At 37.9% G+C, this 17,773-nt stretch overlaps 1 protein-coding gene across 1 annotated transcript; it reads right to left on the bottom strand.

The window, feature by feature from the left end:
• Positions 1-304: 304 nt before the first annotated feature.
• On the bottom strand, positions 305-17,755 carry LOC133525282 (autophagy-related protein 13 homolog). Its single transcript, XM_061861572.1, has 7 exons — positions 17,422-17,755; positions 13,600-13,753; positions 11,153-11,347; positions 10,327-10,507; positions 8,951-9,098; positions 8,461-8,604; positions 305-7,282 (listed from the first exon to the last, which is right to left on the bottom strand). The coding sequence occupies exons 1-7, from the start codon at positions 17,602-17,604 to the stop codon at positions 7,067-7,069; spliced, it is 1,221 nt and encodes a 406-aa protein (XP_061717556.1). The 5' UTR covers positions 17,605-17,755; the 3' UTR covers positions 305-7,066.
• Between the last annotated feature and the right edge of the window lie 18 nt (positions 17,756-17,773).

The following is a 17,773-nucleotide window of genomic DNA, read 5'->3' as shown; positions in this document are numbered from 1 at the left end:
CACTATGCCCGTCACCTTCGCACTTACATACTTGTTAGAACGTGACAGGCATGGTGACAAATGATAAAGAGCCGACCATCTTAGCCCTACTGGGCACGGTAGATGTCGTTGTCTGCAACCGCCTCCCGGGCGATTGGTCAGGGAAATCTGTTCCTGGCTGGCAGTTTAGTAAAAACTGCGTAGATCGTTAAATGTAAGGTTTTCTATAAATATTTATTTAGGTATATAATACTACGGCAGCGGATCTTGGACTCAAAGCAATGGAAAAGAAATTGATTTGGGATAGAAAAAATAATAAACAACATTCGATACAAATTATATCAATTTATCTTATGTAAATAAATAAATGATTGACATTTTGCATTTCTACAAATCGGTTCATCTATCGTCATATATATCGATTCACAATAATTGTAACTCGAAGCAGCAACGTGCGAACAACATTATGGCCAACTTACCTTTCAACCTCTCAAGGCCAAGCCATACAAATAAAAAAATATTGCCACTGAAATTGAAACAGTGCGTGGAATACAGTTGATTTTATTTTCTTTCAAAATTGAACATAACAAAAGCAACTCTGTTCCAATTGAATATGATTTAAATTTCATCGAACTGAATAAGTCCTATAGGTAGGACCTTGGGCCTTACGAGATAAAGCCTAACACGTCATGCTCATGTCGTCGTGTACCGTCAAAACTGACCACTTTGCCTTTTCAACAAGTTCAACAAGTATTATTTTATCCTCTCACATGCTTCTGGTAGCTGTAGTTACCAGCTGTCACCCATATTTTATTATAATAATAGAAGTCACTGAAAAATATCAAGCACGCGAATGATATAGGAGGCAAACGGGCAGACAAATTGCCTGAGGGTAAGCATTCACCGTCGCCCATGGACACCAATATTATATAACTATAGATAGGTTATACTCATACATGAGGAGCACAAAAAATACTTATTTTTGATAAATATTCGCATTCCAATCATCTATATCATACTCGTTGTTAAACATAAGCTTGTATCTTTCCCTTCGGTGCGCGGGAGCTCGTTCGCCGGTGCACATATCTAGGTTGCCCAGGGGCGAAAAAAGGCAACTTCTACAATTTGTCACAAGGTAAGCGCTTAAATTAATGCACAGAAGCTAAAAATATGAAAATAGCTTCTAAATATGCGTAATTTTAACTCTCGAGGGAACTGAGCGACAACTATTATTATTATTAAAACACTCAAAAAGTTAGTTAAAAAGAAATTGGACTACACGGTTTAAATCGTTGTACACTGCTTATACTAGGCCATGTTTTTTTTACTTTAATATATGTACATGACCAAGTTCAGATGGTGTTCATGCAATAGTGAGCAATTCGATATTATTTTGAAATTTTGGTGCAAAGTTGTCAATATTGACGGACAGCATCAAGGAGTTCGCAGCTTTTTTTTAAATTTAGTTTTAAAGTTCGAAAAACTTTCTGAAAACGTCCAAATGCTGATTTCTAATTATTTTCCTTTATTAAACTACAGGAAAAGTAAATGATTATAGCGACTATTGTAAGCGGCGACTTTCAAGAATGAAAGTGCAAAACTCATTAAATACTTTTACCCAAAACATGATTAAATATCTCCTACCCCACATATAAAAACTTCCATACAAATTTCTTGCTATCATTTCCATTCTATCAAATAGTTGCTAACTTTATTAGGCTAGATCATTGATATATATCTAAGGACGGGCCCTACGGGCACTAAGAATCGTGCTAGTTCAGTGGTGTCACTCACGGATTCTAGCCAATCATGCAGCCTAACTCAACTAGTTGCGTCCAATCGCGCGCGTGATGCGAACTCGTCAAATTCGTGTGCGTGACCCCGCTGTATTGGCCCCAATCTTATTGCCCGTAAGGCCCGTCCATAGATATATGTCAATGGGATAGAGGATGTGACAGTACCATATTACGCACTGTTATAGTTGAGTTAAAACGCTGCACGCGAAGCAAGTAAAAAAGAGACAGGATGCCGCCCACCGCAGGTAGGTGTGACAGAGAGCACACTACGTATTCGCGTGCAGCGAGTGTTTGACTCAACTATAGCTGACATTTCGTGAACCTTATTACAATGAGATAAGGTCTCTCGATAGCCAGTTCAGTGTGTTTCTGTTCAAGCACGGAGAATTTCGTAGTTGACCCGCCTGTTTCTAACTGTAGGATGCGCATAATTATATTTCTGTCCCGCTCGCACAGTGGCATTGACCGCCGGCGTCGTCGGATCCGTGTGCGATAGAGATGGGAACAGGCGAGTCAGAGTACGGAAGTCTTTATGCTTAGCGTTCTTACTTTAGTAGGTAAAAAGGACCTTGAGTGGCCGTTTCGTCGACTTCAAAAAACAAAGGTATTTCTAATTGTCAATTGACTTGCATTCTGAACATAATAAATATAAGACTAGTCCGGAATCATTGAATATGTAATAGTAATAGCCTTCTAAAGCCCGAAGTCCTTTATTTAGGACAACATTAAAACATCTTTAAATAAACATAGTACTGTTAGTTACAAAGTCATATTTTTAAAACAATAGGTTGTTATTTCACCATTTATAAAAATACACAGATACAAAAAAAAAAAAAAACTTATTTTTTTATCAACCATGCATTAATGATATGTTATTGAATTGTCGGAAATTATAAGGGTCCTTTTTGTCACATGGCATTTTGTAGAAGTGGCCAAAAATGTAATAATGTAACACGAAATGTGAGATTTTTTTTACATTTTAAAAATAAAACTTCCGTGAGACACAGTCATGTTAAAACCTGTCACTCAAGTATTCTCAAGTGCTAGTGTATTTGCTCGACGTCCAGCATAAAGTTTCGCTCCATAAAGTAGAGCTTTAACTGGAGCACGCATGCGGGGCCGACGCAAACTCACACACACATTTACATTATTCACCGCTTCTATTGGACACCAATTGTCAAACTATATAAATCTTAAATACAATTCGTGTACACATCTTTCTAATACGGCTCCATAGCTAAAAAAATGAAATAAAATTATTCATTCATTCATTATCAATTCACAAAAAAAAATAGAAATCAGACAAAAAAAATCGGCCGAAATAGAGTTTACACACACACAACTATGACTATTTCGCTGTCGTGAGCTACATCAAAGATGATGATTTAGTAAGACGCGTAAAATCTAAGAAAATTTCGTGCTTCGAATTTGGCCGGTAAACGAGATGGCGCTGTATTGTTTGACAATTCAGTGACCGCAAAAAATATGGAAGGTAGAGGCAAGTAACAGAATCTCCTTAGGCAGAACTGTTGCAAAAGTGTCCAGCTGTCAGCTATAAATAATAGTTCCAAATCTCTCCAGAGTAGCGCTAGAGTAGCTAAGAACCTAGGCGTTATTGACGGAGTGAAGTGCGCTGTCTATGATTAGATTTTATTCTGAAGTATTCTAGGTATTGTAACCTATTTATGGTTTTTTGTCGGACACTTTTTGGTATATGGAGATTCTGTTCCTTGCCGCTACCTTCCATAGCAAAAAATGCGGCGCAGTACAACGCCATCTGTTTTGGATGTCAAACTAAAGGGCACGGTTTTTTCTTAGACTTTACCTCTCTAATACAAACAATTCGCTTTGGCTACATATAATATGCATATTTAACAGCACTTATACTATATAGATAATTTAAGGCCATAGAGAAAGCACGTTTGTACACAACCAGGCGCAGTGGCGGTTGGCAAACCATAATAAACGTAAAAAAAAATAAGGTTTTTATTATTTTGTGAACACGCAAAAAAAATTTTTTGTCATTTAGAACGAAAAATAACATCCTAAACTCTATTTTTTACATTATACATATAAATATATCAATGTAATGTAATATTGCCCATTCATTTACAGAAGACTCATAAAACAAATATAAAATTCTAACCAAATTGAATAGAAGGAAGAGCACAATACACCGAAAATATGAAAGGCCAATATGTATATTAAAAAAAAATTTCGCAACTCTCAACTCGATGAGATATGAGTATCAATTTGGGAGACACAAAATCAGACATTAGAATATGAGGTCTATAATACTTTATAGACCTTTATAAATTTAACGTAATAAATAATTTGTTATTTAATGCATTATTAATATAATTTACAATCATTTAAAATAAAGTATCAATGAGCATATTTAATATTTTTGACTTGTGTCTTCGAACCCCCTTATTCATAAACGTGTACTAAAGTTACGATGCCGCTGATCAGCGTTTGTCCCTTTGTTCTTGTCGGAACGGGACAAACGATGATCAGCGGCATCGTAACTTTAGTACACGTTTATGAATAAGGGGATAAGAGTATAATCAGTGCAACAAAATAAATACCTACAATCGTCAGCATAATACCAAGGCGCATTATTCATAAAAGCTGGGATTTCAACACAACTTTGAGCTAAGTACAAACATTGTACAAACAATATCGGTGGTGTAATAACTAGTGAGTTTGACTCCCCAAACATACCTATCCCAAAAAATGTATTACCTAGTTTTATGCCCACCGAAACTTTCGAGGATTCGTAAATACAACGAATGAGTCACTTTTTCTTATATGACATATACAATATGCTCACGAGGAACCCCAAAGATTCTAATAATGTATTTCTGATCATATTTAAAGACTAAAATATCTTATAAACTTTGCTAACGAGGCGACTTAATGCCGATTAATGAAACATGTTATATTGGTCCGTATCCCAAGCGGGGCCATTGGTACTAACAATAGTACTAAAACTAAAAAAAAAAACATATTGTTAGTGCAAAACGCCTTTTTGATGGCAATTTTGCCACTATGGGGCCTAGTCCAAATATCCTTATTGACAGGTATCAGAAAGTGACAAGCAACTAGATTTTACGAAGAAAAAAGTACAAATTCATTTGAAGTGATTAGTTTTACCAATAAAATTTACTTTTTATCTACAAATTACATTTACAAAAAAAGAACACTTTTTTTTTCAAAACTAGTGCCTACGCCAATTCTGGAGATTAGTTGTCGAACGTATCCCAGGCTCCCATAAGCCGTGGCAAAATGGTGGGACAACGCGAGGATTAAGACAATTTTTTTTTTCAGACGAAATAACCTAAACTCGTATAATTTTTTTATTGTATCCTCCTTTGTTACCTTAATCCATGGTTAGAATCTTTCGGGTTCCCCGTGAGCACGTTGTATCTCAGTGTATAATATAATAAGACGCTTTGAGTAAAGCCAGGCAGTCCCTCGTCTTGGCCAGGCCCGTGAAAAGCTGCTGGGAGATGAAGAGAGAGTTATGGACGCTTCACCACGGCTGGCATGGCTGACAATCTAAACTCACTAAATAACATACCCACTTAAATAAAGCTAGTATTTTATTAACAATTTATTACTGAGATGTCGGATTTTATAAAAGTAACAGATTGGCTAGTAAATATAATTAATATTTTATTATTCGCTTCAGTGCATCGTGAACATATACTTACATATGTTTACCATTTTAACCGTTTGACCAACTGACGCGGCCCAAGGCTGATCCAAAAGTTGTTAGTTGCTCCGGCTCTACTCATGCGATAAAAAAAATATTTATACTATTGTGAGGGATATTTCAATGCTACTTATGGCCATCTTTTTTTTTTAATTAATGCAAATAGTTTTTATATTATATATTTTTAACTGAAAGCTGTTTTGTATGGAGTTACGAATTGCTTAGAAAAAACGGCAATTTTGGGCACAATTAAATGAATTTCGTATTGAAAACTTTGAAAATCGATCTTAAATTTACCCGGGTCTAATTATTATCTTCCTTCTGCTATTTCTAATGTATAAGTCAATAAATAATCTTATATGCATATATGTATTTTTTTAAATATCAGAAATTTTTACTTTTAATGGAAGGACTCATTGTTGACACCTATTAAATCATAATAATATTTACTCAATCAAAACGATTTATACGTAAAAGAACGGCCGGATTCGTCATTAGTAGGTAGCACCTAAAAACCTTTTGTTTTTTTTTTTTTACAAAAACTATGTATAAAATGACAGCACATATGGAGTCTCAATTACTGATTTTCGTGACTGATGGTTAGGCTTCGACGCATCGAAGTAAAAATAAAATAAAAACAAAAACAAGCGTTTTCTAAAAATGTATTTACACCACTTTAATAAGCACTGAAAAATCCCTCACAATAATATAAATAACATTTTAATCGCATGGGTAGAGCCGGAGCAACTAACAACTTTCGGATTAGCCCTTGTATGAACCTTCGTGCATTCCGACAAGGTCCACGCTGACGCTCCGCGCACGATACCCATCTGGCGTTCAAAGGGTTAAATATCTGTTTATTTAACCTTTACATTTAAAGGACTGCTTTTAAAGAGTTTGTAGAGACTACCTAATAAAGACAGCGTATATGTACAAAGTTACGTTTCAGTCCTTGCTGGGAGTATTACCTATTTCACTAAATCGTTGTTTTTCATTAAATATCGACTTTACTGCTTGACGCTTGAGTTTAATTTTGTTACGAAAAGTTTCGTACGTTGACAAGCAATCAATGGTTGAACCAATTACTCCGTTGTATAAATGACCAACGCTACGATTCCTTTTGCACGTGTTTTGTTATATCGGCTAAAACTCATTTTTTCCTAAAAAAAACGACATTCGAAGTTTTATCATATCTTATCGCTAAAGTTACACATAAAGACGGGTGTTTTTTTAGGAAAACTTGAGTTTAAGCAGATATAACAAAACACGTGTACATTATTTTTTCCTGTTCTCAAACATATACTCAAACATGCCATTAACTAGCAAGTTGCTTGAGCATCACTTTCTATAGGAGTTAGAAGATTTAGTAACTTTTTAGTACTTTGGAGGACAATTTCTTCCAATAGGTTGAGTTTGGGCAGCTAAAAAAAAATACGTGTCCGTTATTTTAGACTGATCTATAACATATATAAATATAAATCAAATCGGAACCGGACAGTTGGGTACCTTTCCTTGTAAGATGCGACGGAGCGAAAGTACTGACGCACGTCGCATCCCAAATGAACTGGCACGTTCAGTAGTCCCCGCCGTCTTCGCTGAACATGGAGGCCACCATGTTGTCGAACTCGGGCACGGCCTCCTCGAACATCTTGAGCTGCGTGCTCAGGTCGGCCGCGTCCGCGGGCTCCGCCAGGACGTCCAGCTCGTCGCTGCACGAGCGGAGGTGGACACACTCCTGGTAGAAGTTCGCCAGCTCCGTTATTGGACTGCCGTCAGCGAATGGGAAGTCCTGTTAAAAGTACTAATTGTTATTGATGGTATTTAACTAACGATACATGAAATAGGACCTTATCCCACGTGAATAAGGATTTTTTAGAGGAAAGAGGACGGCCGTTTCTCTATACAAACGTAGACCCCATTTTTTTATCTGGATATTGATATTACGGAAAATATTTTTACATAATTTGATGTGTATTAACTATAGTTATGCCCTTACGTTTGACTTTTTTTAGATTTTTTGATAGTTGTAATAATTAGGGCTTTTAAATATTTAACAAATTTAACACATATGAGTAAAAGAATAAGAATCAAAATCAAATGGCGTTCTAAAAGTTTTAATTATGTGTAGGAGATGGCAGTAAATTTACGTCACGACAAAGTTTTCTTTGACAATACACCTCTATTTCAAAATCTCTTTGGCAATAAGCGGAAATGCCGTCAGCCTTCTACGCACCATGCCACAAGGCACCGAGTTGAAGTCGGTTTCATTATTTATATGTTTAGTTGTAGTTTTAGGTTTAATCTTTTTTAACCGACTTCAAGATTTCAAAAGGAGGAGGTTCTCAATTCGGTTGTGTTTTATTTTTTTAATGTTTGATACTTCATAACTCCGTCATTTCCGAACCGATTTACTACTTGTCCCGTTTTTGTCAAAACTCAGTCCTCATGATGGGATCCATGAGGAATTGAGGGAACTCTTCAAATGTGAAAGGCATACATATAGTGATTTTTTGTATTTTCATCAACAAATCAAGCATTTACATTTTAAAAAGTGACATTTGATGAAGTGGAACTGCTGATGCTGATCAGAATGGAACACTTCTACGACGCATAGTTCCCGCTTGGCGATTCATCGTCGTTTTGTTTGATAGGCAAATTAGGTTTTCAAGACAATTTTTTTAATTTAATTGTATGAAATCCAAAATTAACAATAATCTTTCTTTCACCAACCTCTTTCATTGAAGTAGGTTTTTTGTTCTTGGTTTGGTGGTAACTAGTGGGATTTTTTTCCCAGTAGTTACCAGTGGTAAAAGGTGTGAAAAAAATTCTCAGTACCTACCACTCGTAACAACTTGGTGGTAACTAGTGGGAATAACCCAACTTATCCAATGTTGTTTTGTATTATATGGATACATTCGTTCTTAGATCTCAGTCGCCGACACATACACCACACGGCTAAGACATTACCATGAGACTGTTGTAGCGCTCGCCGTCCCGGGCCCGCGGCACTTCTATCGCTTTGCTCGTGCTGCACTGAGCCTCGTCTTCTCTCCCTTCAAACTCTTTTTTCCTTTCTTTCAACTTCTGTGCGTCTGCCAATAGTTTTAATTTCTGCAAAAAAAAACATGAAATGTTCTGTTCAAGTTGGTGCAGTCTCATATTGTGCTGGAATGCAGCGGAGTGGCTCCATACAGGGCAAAACACCTTGGATCTCCGAGAGATCTCTTCGAGGTCCTACTCAACATCAAAGATCTGATAGGATTCCTTAAGGAGTTGGGATGTTAGGACTAAGGCACCCTCGCTCCGGCACGCAAAATATTCGCCAGTCGTCGAGTCGCAGACTCCTGTTCGTACTACAATAGAATACCTAAGACGGACTCTAGTACAGACCGTATCGGGCTAGACCGCGTCCGTGCAGCATGGCTCATCTTGTTGTAACATATGGGGCAGTACTGACCGTGTCGGGCTCCAGCAGCCAGCCGACGGGCTCCGGCGGCAGCTGCTGGTGCAGCATGGCGTGCAGCTCGCGCATCTTGTCGGCGTCCACGAACGCGCCCGCGGTCAGGGGCTTGTTCAGGTCGATGCCTTTCCTCTCGTTGTCGCGTCTGGAATAAGGTTACAGTGAAATTCAAAATGGCGGAGTCATTGGGCGTCCGTTAATTGCATGAGGTGTTTGTTGACGATTTTAAATGAGTATTGTTATTTTGATTGAGAGTAGTATTTTTTTATACCACGACGGTGGCAGACAAGCATACGGCCCGTCTGATGGTAAGTAATTTGGAGGGTTGTGTCAGATTTCGCCATATTTTAATCAAGAAACATATTTTAAGGGGCTGTCAACACCCAATGTCCTTGAAATTGATGTTACTTAAACAGTTATTTAAGAAAGACTATTTGTTTTAGTAAAGTAAGAAAATATATGTTAATATTATATTAATTATATTTCAAAGACCGTGGTCGTACTCGATACATGATTGAACGAAATCGGCTCGATAGAAAATAATTGCAAAGATTGGTCTTAAAATCACAATTTAACGGTTCTATGTCTTTATCGTTTTGACTTATGGGTCTGCAATTAAAATCACAATTTCAAAATATTTATATCTAAACCGCTAACGAGTAAAATATTACACTTATAATCCACCTTTTTTTATTTAAATAATTTTCTTATTCCCTTGCCCAGGCCCAGTAACATGCGACAGTGCTATCTCTTTTACTCCGATACAAATAGACAGTGTGCGCGCTTTAGGTATTGACAGCCTCTTAATTGAAGGCACGGCTTCCTAGCCTAGTCGGTGGTGACCCTGCCTACAAAGCAGAAGGTCCCGGGTTCGAATTCTGGTAAACACATTTATTTGTGTATTTATCACAAATATTTGTGCCCGAGTCATGGGTGTTTTCTATGTATAATAAGTATTTATATATAACTACATATATCGTCGTCTAGTAGCCACAACACTACTGTGGCAATATGTCGATCTGTGTAAAATTGTCCTATAGTATTTATCTACTAAATATAATTTTCTAACATTTTCAAAGTCAACCTATTTAATGCCAGAAAAAAAATACGTGATATTTGCCGAGACCCTCTCTCCCACGTGATATTATGTGTTATTTGGCTTGACACGAGTTGTCCTACTCACTTGGGTTCAGTCGGGAAGTGGTCACTCTTCACCATAATACCCCTGTTGCTGTTGAGGATGTCCGCCGGCTTGAGTCAGTCCTCGGACAGGATGGTCATCTCGGTACACTACCCGACCTTGATGATGATGGTCCTTAGTGAGGTGTGGATCTCTTATTCTTCTATTTCAAACCAGTTTCATACATACTTACTTGGGTTCCGTAGGGAAGTGATCACTCTTCACCATAATGCCCCCATTGCTGTTGAGGATGTCCGCCGGCTTGAGTCGGTCCTCGGGCAGGATGGTCATCTTTGTACGGTACCGGACCTCGATGAGGATGGTGCCTATCGGCGTGTGGAGCTCGCTCACTTTGATCTCTTTGTGGTTGCCGCCTGGAATATGTTATGAAGTTATGAATATTTAATATACCTATAACTTTTCCTAGCAAAAACGAGGGATGGACATATTGAAATATGCAACAAGTAACAGTGAGGCCACATTGGTGCGTTGTGTGGCGTTTTTTCGTCGTTAAGTCGTTATACATATATTTTTAAACACATGCCATATTCAATGCGCTGCGACGACGCAACGCAACGCACCAGTGTGGCTTGGCCCTAAGGCGTAAAGGTCGACTTTTAGAAAATGTAATTTTCAATCAATGAAATCCGCTTTCATATTATTATTTACATTGTCCACCACAGATAGACTGTATCCCTTTACACTAATTATTCCCCTCAACTCTCCTGCCAACCCTTCATTAAGTATAGTAGGAAAACTAGGGTTTCTGCTCGAGAAATTTGTCCTTTTTCAAGGCGGCAAAAAAACTGTGCCTCGAGAACTCGAGAAATAAGTCTCTTGTTATAAGTAAAAAGAAAACACGTGTATAACACGTGATGTGTCTATAGTGTATTTCTTTAGGAAGGTAAATAATCTTATACGATTTATAACTGTTACACATTTACCTCGAAACAATTTTCAAAAGTGTTTTTCAATAATAAGAAACGTCAAGATTGCTTATCTTCTTTCTCAAAACTAACCTAACAGATCCACATTAGGCTGTCCACCGTAGATCTTGTGGTATATCTTGTAGGTCTCCTTGTTCTGTGCTCTGGACATCTTGTAAGCGGGGGTTATTCTCGAGATGCTCAGCGTCGATTTCAGCATCACGCTCATTCTGTAGTAGATCGTGGAGACGGATGTCAGCGGGGCTTCGATGCAGGGGGCTAGTTTCACTGAGGAAAGAAGTTAAAACATTCGTTATTAGTAATATAATAGTATTAGCCTAGTCACTATTGCAATAAAACATGTGGCATAGTCAAGGCAATACATTGGTAAAAGATACTTAAGACCAAAGGAGACAAAGTCACATGACCGAAAATTTGGTCGGACACTACCGAAAATTACAATCATTTACCTGTTTCGTCGCGGCCGAAAGTTTCAGCTATTTTTTAGCTGAAACCGAACCTACGACCAAAACACGATTTTTATGCCGAAGCCTACCGAAGCTTCGGTCGAATACTAATAAAAACTCGCGCAGCTAGATAATGTTGATTTTACTTTAGCCAGAGTAGTCTCCGCGACCACGGGGACAATGCCGTCTTCGAAAGGTCGGAGGTTATTTTACTACTTAATAAACACGATTGAATCCCGTTTCGTTAAATAAGCGGGTTCACACAGAGCGAGCATACGCGCGATGCAATTTTCTCGCGCACAAAACGGCCGGCCGAGGCACGTCTACACTGGCCGTTTTGTTCGCGAGGAAATTGCATGCGCGCTCTGGACCTGCCTAATAACTAAGAACATATATAACCTCCTGAGTCCCCGCGTCCGTTATAACGGCCAAAATCATGACACGTGTAAAGACCGGGCGCTAAAAAATAAAGTTATCCATAAAGTCCCAGAGTCCGCTATAACGGCCAAAATCATGACATTTGTAAAGACCGAGCGCTAAAAAATAAAGTTATCCATAAACGCCGAGTGTCCGTTATAGAGGTCTAAATGTTTCGCGCTTAAAATCAGGTGATAGTGGCGTGATCTTGAGAACCAATGGCCGTCGTCCAATCCGAAATGTACCTATCTCTCTTTAGCAAAGGCTATTGCCTAGTCATCAAGAATATTCCCTTCAGTACGACGTCACAAGTCCAGGAAGATGTCACGGCGCGCAGGTGGAGGTGAGTCCAATCCAATTTTTTTCGCTTAATCCTTTTTGTTTTTGTTTGCCATTTTATGTATTTAAAGAGTATTTTATATATTTATTATAATTTAATGACTAGTTTTATTGTAAATATGATGTTTGAAGTACAATTACGTGTTAAATTAATTTGACCTTTGTAACGCCCTCTCGGACTTAGTTTATAGTATAGGTCGCCATGTTTCTGGCGTCTTAACGGTCTCTCGGTCAATATGCTATACTTACATTATTGTTGAGTAGTGATTTTAAGCATACAAGAAATTGTTTGACCCGTATGTTTTTATGTATGTATGTTTGTTTGTTACTTTTGTTTGGCTTTTGGCTCGCGTTTGGCTAAATCCATTTTAAAACGATTTTCAGAGAGGTATGCGTTACATTTAGGAGAAGGGTTCAGTACTAGAACCGACTAAAAAAAGGGGCTCTCAGTTTGACCCCTATGTTTTTATGTATGTTCGTTCCTGATTTTCTTGCGTTTGGCTGAATCGATTTTCAAAGACGTATTTGATACACTTAGAAGAAGGTTTTAGGACTTAAACCGATTTCTAAAGAGGAGGTACTCTGTTTGATCCGTGTGTATCAAAGTGGCTACTTGAAGTTGGTTCTTTTTCCTTAAAAAATATTGTGTATTTTAGCTCTACGGCAAGAAGACATAAGTCTGATCCTCAACAACTCTTACTTTCAAGACGAATCGGCAGATGAAGATCCCGACTACATGGAGCCCAATATATTCTTATCTTAAACTATTGTGATGTGAGAAGTAGACTGATTTAACTACAACAGTTTTGTATTGAATTGGATTTTAAAAGAAAGGTTTTTATGTTTTTTTTTAACAGAATGGTTCTGTGTTTTTTGTTATTTTTCATAATTATAGCATTTTGACAATTCCTAATATTTTATTTTATTTTTCAAAGATACACCTGATTTCATACAAAATGACACATATTCGCTACATTTATCATATAATCTTAGTGGCATAAAAGCCGAGAGGCTTTTATAATGCCCAAATAATTTGTAAAAAAAAATATGCTTAAAGTATTCCTCTTACAGTCTATAATCAACTTTGTTCCAACGAAAATCTGACAAACTCATTTTAAACCTTAAAATAAGCAACAGAAGGTTCAGGACTCAACACTGATAGTGTTATAAAGGACTCCCGGCTTTTATGCGAGCGGACTCGTTTTTTATCCAGGACTTGACGCTGATGGTGTTAAAAAGGACTCTCGGCTTTTATGCGAGCGTACTCATTTTATATCCAGGACTCAGGAGGATATGTTAAAGATAACAGATTCTCACCTGTCCACAACTCTAGCACCATCTCATCGCCGTCTATGGTTTTGAGTGATATCTCAATACACAAGATATTGGTGAGAGCGGTGACCACTTCGCCATTGAGTATTCGCTTCGTGTCGTAGGTCACTTCGGGTTCGTCGGGGATCGATAGGTTAAACTGAAAAAAAAAAACATCAATCCAATGATAATGATATGATAATGTACTTGGTTGCAAATAAATAAATTGAAATTATAATTCGATTGGTCACAGGCGTTTCAAAATTAAAGCGCTTAGATTGTACAGATTGTACTGTTGCTCTTTAGCATAGCTGGGTACCCTTAAAGTCCGTCACAGACGGAGCCATAATATGTATACCATAAGATACCGACAAATATATGGGGAGCGTGCATAAACTGTAGGGGGCAGCACAGGAGACGTCAGCTTTTAGGCGCGAAGTCTAAATGCGAAGTTTATGCTTCCACGAGAAGGCAGTACCTACTATGCCAAGAAAATGTACGAGAACGGTAGACGGCAGCACATGCTTTGGCGTCAAGTGTCAATGTACATGTTCATGTTTCCGAGTCAGGTCACAAGATGGCGGACCTTCCAACGCACCGTGCGTATAGCTAAGCAGTAAGCACCACACACGCCATCGATACCAAAATATACATCGCTATCTGTCTAGCACCTACATTGTGAGAGAGATGAAATATACGAAAATATATCGTAAGGTATCTTAAGAGGGAAGTATACCACGCGATCAACCATACACAAAGAGAAAACGTTTTTCCACTTCTAAATGTTTTCCGTTCTCCATGATCTTTTAGTATGTTATTGACACAATGAAAAACTTATATATATTTTCTTTTTTTTTTAATTTGCAAACAAAAAGATTAAAAAAAAAGCGATATTATGCTGAAGCGATCGACATCAAAATCAAAGTGTGATTTACTTTTAATAATTGTTAGTTTGGGCTCTGGAAGGTAACTAAAGTCAAGTGGCTAGAAAGAAAACACCGGCCAAGAGCGTGTCGGGCAACGCACAGTGTAGGTGTAGGGAACACCCCATCATGTGAATCCATTGACATATATCTAGATGATCCTGATATTTTTTAAATCCACAACGCAAAAAAGTGGGATGTTATATGTTTAACGCCAATCTGTCTGCCAAACGTCTGTCATGTGGCATCGTAGCTCTCAAACGGATGGTCCGATTTATCCCGGAAGGCTGCATGCTCGCGCCAGTCACTGACATGTGCGTCGAGGACATCTCGCCGCCATCTTTTTTTGGGTCTGCCCCTGGACCAGTGGCTATCAAATTGATAAATATTATAATATTATGTTCAGGGAACGGACAAGAGGTGGATCGTACAAGCGACAGCCTGGAAAAGTCCAGACGGGAAAAGAAAAAGACGGCCATTAGCCGGGTCCACACAGAGCGAGCATCCGCGCGAGGCAATTTCCTCACGCACAAAAGGCGGCGCGTGCGTTTTCCTCGCCCGAGCACGCCGCCTCGCCCGAGGCACGTCTACACTGGCCGTAATTGCTGGCTGAAATTGCGCTCTGTGTGGACCCGGCTATTGGCAAACTGGGCTGATGACATAATTAAAGTAGCGGGCCAACTGGATATAAGGGGCCAAGATTGCAAAAAAATTAATAATACCACTTAAAAGGGTTCTGGTGTAATTTTATAAATTAAAATTTAAATCCTAGATTAAGTTGTATTCTTTGTAAAAAAGGCTTTTTATTTTAATTTATTTATGTAAAGAAAATGTTATATGTAAGCATTACGAAGGTGTGTATGCCATCCCCATTGATGAGGCTCTGAGTTTAGTAATTATTTGCCATACCCAGTGACCCCAGTTAACCCCTCTGACCCGTACTTTGACAAGTTATAAATCTCTCCCAGTTGTGAATATTCATCACTATAGACTGTATCTTTAGGTATTTAAAAGAATGTAAACAAGCCAGTTCTCACTTATGGAGCTGAATCCTGGGTCTTTGGGTAGTGGCGCTAGAGAGAAAACTAGTTGGGATCACATGGAGAGACCGTAAAACGAATGAGTGGCTGAGACAGCAGAGCAAGGTCACTGATGTTGTAAAACGCGTAGCCAGATTGAAGTAGGAATGGGCTGGTCATATAGCACGAAAAACCGATTCGTGGAGCAAACGTCTACTGGAGTGGCGACCATGGGGGGAGGAACGTCCTCAAAGTAGACCCCAGATGCATTGGGACGATGACATCAAAAGGACTGCGGGGAGAAGTGGCTCCAGGTCGCACAGAACCATGACGAGTGGCATAAAACGAAGGAGGCCTACACTCAAAGGGTAGAAATGGGCTAATGAAGAAGAGAAGAAGAAGAAACAAACCACAATTAGCTATTTTATTGGGCAAGAAAATAGTAAATTTAACTCTTATGTGCCAAAACTTACGAAAGTTTTACTATGATATATTACTTGAGGATGCTAGAGTGATGAAGGAACAGATCCAGGCAGTTTTCTATTTGGTTGGTTAAATGTTTCAAGTACCCGAAAATGTAAAAACCCATTGTTTACATTTATTTAACTACCTAAAGATACAGACTATACTTAAAACAAAGTCTCCCGCCGCGTCTGTCTGTTTGTATGTATGTTTGCAATAAACTCAAAAACTACTGAATGGATTTTCATGCGGTTTTCACCTATAATAGTGATTCTTAAGGAAGGAAGGAGGAAGGAGGTTTAGGTGTATAATTTTTTTAAGGTTTTACCCATACAAGGCCAGGGCGAGTCAGTAGTGTATTTGTGAATAGAATTGCAGGACACAATATTGCAGAGTGGGAGCCAGAGGTTCCTTCTCTTGTCATTATCATAACATAGCATGTTTTATATAAAAATGCCATTCATAATAAGCATGCACAGCAAAATAAAATGACAATGAGCAAGAACTGTCCTAAAATTATAAATAGTATCCCATAAATATTACAAAAATTACATAAATAATCATAAAATTTTCAATTGCTAAGTATTATGAAGTCGAATGAAGAAGAAAAGTGGAGAAGTTGTGCCAAATCACCTTTTCATACAAACATAATCCTCATTTTCCGCTCTGGATATTTACATTATTGATATTATTTTGACACAGTTTATTATAGATCAACCACAGCCTCTACATTTTATTTTTAAATTTTAAATTATTTTAATAGTAAGGAGTGTTTAAAAATTGCATGAAATCTGTTTTTTGCTCCTAATTTTTACAATAATCAAAAAATCGAAAAATGTCATACGTAGGGGCATAGCTATGGTTAATATACATCAAATTATGTAAAAATATTTTCCATAATGTCAACATCCAGAGAGGAAAACGGGGACTATGTTTGTATGGAGAAGCGGCCATCTCCTTTCCTCTTAATGCATCTTACTTAGCTTCTAGCTGTAAATTATTCAACTGTCTATTATTAGGTACACAGAACATTATGCAAAATGGAGATCCTTAGTGCACAAAATAACAATCTCATGTGGTTGAGACCCTCAGTCATGAGGAAACAAGGAAGAAGTATATTATGATGGTATAATGGTAAGAAATAACCTGCCTCTATTGTTTGTTGCAGCAATGTTTTATTGCAAATCTAATTGTAAAGTTTTCAATCAAAAGGAGGCACAATATTGCTATAAACCAGGGCAGTTTCCAATTGCACCTTTATGCTAATTGTAGACGAAAGACAACAAAGTATATACCTTTTGTTTGACAACTACACAATTTATGATAAGTTGAGGGAGTTCTTTTACTCTTATAGGCAATGTCTAATTGGCATACAACAGCTGAATGTGTCAATCTACTGTTTTACATAGTTGAATATGTATTACCCATTGTAAGTTGCTAGGGGATGTTGATAAGGCGCTGTTGTCCAAAGGTTTCATGTTAGAACCCTCGTGAGCGATCTTTTTGCCATCTCTACTTTGCACGACGATTTGGGCCACTTTCAGAGTTAATATTTTGGCGAATTTGTACAAGCGAGCCCGCTCGGACTCGGCATTCGCCGCTGCCATGCTATCGCGAGCGATATGGTTACAATAACAACATTATTCAAGCCATTTACGCAGTTACAATATCCAATAAGATAAACATCTAACACATTTTAACCACATGTTTGAACTAGTGTGATTGTATTAATAATGTCCATGGATAGAAATTATTTATTTTAATATATTAACAACA

The sequence above is a fragment of the Cydia pomonella genome, chromosome 1 (genome assembly GCF_033807575.1).
Source record: "Cydia pomonella isolate Wapato2018A chromosome 1, ilCydPomo1, whole genome shotgun sequence".
Taxonomy (NCBI): Eukaryota; Metazoa; Arthropoda; class Insecta; order Lepidoptera; family Tortricidae; genus Cydia; species Cydia pomonella.
The sequence above is the reverse complement of the archived record's forward strand: the minus strand, read 5'-3'. Positions and strand labels throughout refer to the sequence as shown.

Excerpts from the sequence above, each read along its gene's own strand:
- LOC133525282 (XM_061861572.1), bottom strand. The coding sequence starts at position 17,604 with ATGGCAGCGGCGAATGCCGAGTCCGAGCGGGCTCGCTTGTACAAATTC. Across the intron at positions 11,348-13,599 it reads GGTGCTAGAGTTGTGGACAG|TGAAACTAGCCCCCTGCATC; the intron begins GTGAGAATCTGT and ends TTCTTTCCTCAG. Across the intron at positions 7,283-8,460 it reads AGCGCTACAACAGTCTCATG|GACTTCCCATTCGCTGACGG; the intron begins GTAATGTCTTAG and ends TACTTTTAACAG.